At 39.4% G+C, this 4,284-nt stretch overlaps 1 protein-coding gene across 1 annotated transcript in view; it reads left to right on the forward strand.

Annotated features, from left to right (window-relative positions):
- The window catches only part of tm2d3 (TM2 domain containing 3), a 4,451-nt gene extending 254 nt beyond the window's left edge, over positions 1–4,197 (forward strand). Inside the window, exons 1-6 of the mRNA XM_040125808.1 lie at positions 1–49; positions 632–733; positions 1,546–1,706; positions 1,996–2,170; positions 2,719–2,794; positions 2,926–4,197. The exon at positions 1–49 is cut by the window's left edge and continues 254 nt beyond it. Coding sequence (XP_039981742.1) covers positions 1–49; positions 632–733; positions 1,546–1,706; positions 1,996–2,170; positions 2,719–2,794; positions 2,926–3,091 — 729 coding nt within the window. The 3' untranslated portion in view covers positions 3,092–4,197. The remainder of the gene's footprint in view (positions 50–631; positions 734–1,545; positions 1,707–1,995; positions 2,171–2,718; positions 2,795–2,925) is intronic.
- The last annotated feature ends 87 nt before the right edge of the window (positions 4,198–4,284 follow it).

The following is a 4,284-nucleotide window of genomic DNA, read 5'->3' on the forward strand; positions in this document are numbered from 1 at the left end:
GGAGTTATCATCCTCTTGTTTATGGACCTGGTTTTGCAATGTGTAAACGGTATGTTGATGGGGACAGTTGAAAATTTACACCAACCTTGTCGTTAAAGTATCAAAACGTTAGCTTATTCCACCGTAGCTAGCGTTAACTGGTTAGCTAGCGAGCTAACACTAACGTTAGTGCAGCTAGCTAGTTTTCAGTGCTAGCAGGTAGCAATGAAAATACGGGATGCAGTCAGTGGCTGTGATTTTACATATTTTTGTCAAATACAGTAGGCATGTTTGGTTAATTACGCTACATAGGATTTAATTTACATTATATAAAAGCTAACAGCCAACTATCACTGCAAAAAGTGTCATTAGCCAGTCAACGCCTCGGTGAAGTAAAGTTATGGAAAGCAATAGCTTTGATGTTTTATTAAAATAAAGACCTGCATTCAATTAGTAAAGCATTTTCGAAATTATATCTAACAATACGGTATTGGTGTGTCTGTCTCGTAACACGCGAATGCAGCAAATTTGAGTGACCGTTTCCTACTTCCACAATCAGAACAATATGCATAGCATATAGGAGGTTTGATGATCATGGCCATGGCAGAAGACTAAGCTGGACTCAGATCTTTAATGTCTGATTTCTTGTCAGGGTACCTGAGCTCTCCTCATGTTGGCCAGGAGCCCCCCTACATGAGAGATGCCCAGCATGGGCCAGCCATCACCAGCCCAGTGGTCCCTTCTGCATCCTCAGGTAAACACATAAGTCATCAATCAGCAGTAATCATAGTTACTGTAGGCAGGGTTCATTTTACTCTGACAGCATACTGTATACATCAACTTAAAATATTATGTAGGACATAACTATAGAGAATTATAGTATTGGATAGCCAAAGTCTCTGGTTGACAACATGCAGACATTTCTTTGATTGGATTACTTGAAATCAAACATACAGGAATATGACTCTCAGAGCTTTTTACATCACAAGAGGGGTGATTTGTTTATTTGTTATATAATACTGTGTTTAACCTTCTAAAATTTAATTTGGTTGTGTTATAACATACGAACAATAACAGAGAAACAAAGCTTAGTCCTGAGAGCATTGATCAATTTTATGTTTATGTGTTGTTTCCAATTGAAAAAAATAATAAATATTAAATATGAATAAATATTTCATTTTCCTTCCCTCTATTACAACCAAGACAATATTGCTCATCTGTTTTCTAGACTTCCAAGAGTTAATAACGTTCCAGCAAAGCAACAAAAATTGTCTTTTGCTGGCCAGCAGGCAGCCTTAATGGAGCAGTCAGGAGTAAAAGGCCTTACTCAAAGACTCTTTGATGGCCTTTTGATTGGGGACAGAGTGTTAGTCATTTACCCCCCACAGCCTTTCCGAGTTTGTCAAGAGAGTCAGAGGGATGCACTCACAAGTCTGTTGACACACCCATTAATGATCCCAGACAATCTAAAGAAATGAACCTGCTTCAAAGATTTTTGTTACATTACATTGATTATTTTAGCTAAAATTCGAATATTCTGGTAACTTTAAGTTTGCTCTTTTGCAGTGTCTCCTGCAGACAAAGAGAACTACACCTCCAAGTGTCCTAGTGGGGGTTTGTGTAGTCGCCTGCCAGCTGATTGCATTCACTGCAATTACCAATACAACTGCACCTACGGGAAACCAGCTTCTTTCACTTGTAAACCCAAAAAAGGGGTTCACTGTATAGTGAGTAGCACTTCATTTTGTGATAGATATATGATGCATAATTGTTGAATAAGGATGGGAGATTTATACTTACAAGTCTATACCCTATTTAGTTCATTGATTTAAAAAAAAAAAAAAGGGGGCGTGGTGAGGCACATGAGGTCATGCTGTCTGTGTGTTGTTTCCGCTAAAAAAACGGAAGTTGTCTCAAAGTTTCTTGACAAAATTTCCTAAGACAAATTGTAAGGAACAGTTAGCTTTAATTTGGGAATAGTTGTGTAGTCATTACCTGATGTTTTTGTATTTACAGGGAGAGTCAGGACAACAGCAAACCAACTTCTCCCTCTCCATCATCTGTCAGTTCTGCTGGCAGCTGGATCCATCCCAGTACCGCTGTTCAAACTCCACCAACTGTATGACAGTGTCCTGCCCACGCAAGCGCTACAACGCCACCTGTAATGTGTTAGACCATGTACATTGTTTAGGTATGATAAAGGCTCTGTTGTAAAGCTTGCTAGGTTTCTTTGCTTTCAGTGTGGTAACTGTGTCTCAGTCAAAGGCACTGTAGACGTAGGTATTTTTGGAAGGGAGATTTTCATATGTAGTGAAAGTTTACAAAAAGATCCTTTTGCGTATAACAAAAAAGGGAAATGGTGAACATGTATAGAGAAGAATAAAGCAGACAAGCAGTTGTGTTAGTGATACACATTTAACCAAATACAGTATATACTGTAGTTGTAGAATCGCTGAAAATTTGCAGGGTATGATATGTGAATATCATACTGTAGAGTGATTATGGCCATTCAGTTTTCAATCCTCATCCTCAGGACTCTTTTGGCCTACAATCGTGGTCACATGCTACTTTTTTATGTCATTCAAGTCATAAATGTGTTAAGGGAAATGTGTTTTGAGTCATGCTATTTTGTCTTTCTGATATGTTCTTGTGTTTTTGGTTTTGCTTATTTCCTTTGGGAAATGTTATGAATATCAAGGCCGTCTTACTGTGTCCACTAAATGTATTTTCCCTCTGTAGGTAAAAGATGTTTTATGAAACGTTTATTTTGTGACTGGACTGGAGGATACAAATGGTCAACAGCATTAGCACTCAGGTAAACCTGCCACCATTAGAGATAAGATGATAGAAATAGTCTTTAAAAATCCTTTTTTGAGTCGGCATGTGTGCTCTAATAGAAATTCTGACTCTTGTTTTATCTTTTTTCTGTTCCATCTCTTTCTGCAGCATCACACTTGGCGGTTTTGGGGCAGATAGGTTTTATCTGGGCCAGTGGAGAGAGGGTCTTGGCAAACTGTTCAGCTTTGGAGGCCTGGGTATTTGGACTTTGATTGATGTTCTTCTGATAGGGGTTGGTTATGTGGGCCCTGCTGACGGTTCTCTCTACATCTGAAGCAAGGCTCTAGAGACATGGCTGGATGGTTTGTGCCCTCTTCTGCTTCACTCAAAGCTTGAAGATCTGAGATGCTGTGTTCTTAGCACGTTTGCCTGCCCGAGCTCGCTGCACAACACGTCCTCATCCCATCTGCTAACAGGCAGGAAGTGTTCTCCTCATCACACCAACGATGGCTCTACCCACACAACCATCAGATCAATCCCAATCATTCTGCCTCCATCTCCTGTTGAGATTCTGAAGATGGGGCTGTACGGGGGGATGAGAAGCCAGTAATTATGTCTAGCTGGTTGGTTTGACTTAACTGGGGGTTAGGCTCTGTCATGCTGATATATCGATAGGTTAGGTTTCCTGTGGAGCTGTGCTTTCACAGATATCCTGTCACCTCGGAGCCGTGTGTTGGTCCTCCCTTATTGCAAGGTAAATGCATCAATGGGGGGTCAAATGGTAACCTTGGCTACGGAGCTTTTTATGGTGACAGAATACACAATGGAGAAGCTAAGTGTGATATTTATGTCCTGAAAGAAAGCATGAATAGCAGAAGGGAATATGTTCAGGTGTTTTTATTGAAAAGAGATAGTCGCTCCTGTGGATGATTTTGACGGTTATTTTGCATGTACTATGTTTATCCTAGACCGAATCAGCGGTGCAGGACACAACTATAGGAATTTTCACCCAAGGGCTAGATAAATTATACCTTGGCCTTTCAGAAGTATTATAATTAATTTCATCAGCTACTGCCACGTGTACTATGATTCTTGGGAAATGCACAGATAAAAATCTCAAATGGTGTATGTGTGTACATAATGAATATTTAACACTCGCGATGTACTGGTTTCCTGTGTTGGAGATTTTGGAGATACCCTGTGCGTTCAACTGATACTTCTTCCTCAAAATCATGATCATTCTTCTCATTGTTTAAAAAAAAAAAAAAGTATTCTCAGTACTAACACTGTAGGATCTTTGCTTGTGACTGTGTGACACAAATTGGTTTCCCTCTCATTTCATGTAAATATGTTTTCTGTATTCGGTGTTAGGTCATTTGAATTTGTTGCAACACTATACATGACATTTTTTAAGTAATGTAAATAAAACTGTGAAATATATGTGTTTATTTAATTGCGCTCTCAGCACAGATTGCCAATAAGTCTGAGAACCATGGCTCATGAGAATTGAATGGAGCCACACTGCTC

Source organism: Xiphias gladius, chromosome 1, assembly GCF_016859285.1.
Source record: "Xiphias gladius isolate SHS-SW01 ecotype Sanya breed wild chromosome 1, ASM1685928v1, whole genome shotgun sequence".
Classification (NCBI taxonomy): Eukaryota; Metazoa; Chordata; class Actinopteri; order Istiophoriformes; family Xiphiidae; genus Xiphias; species Xiphias gladius.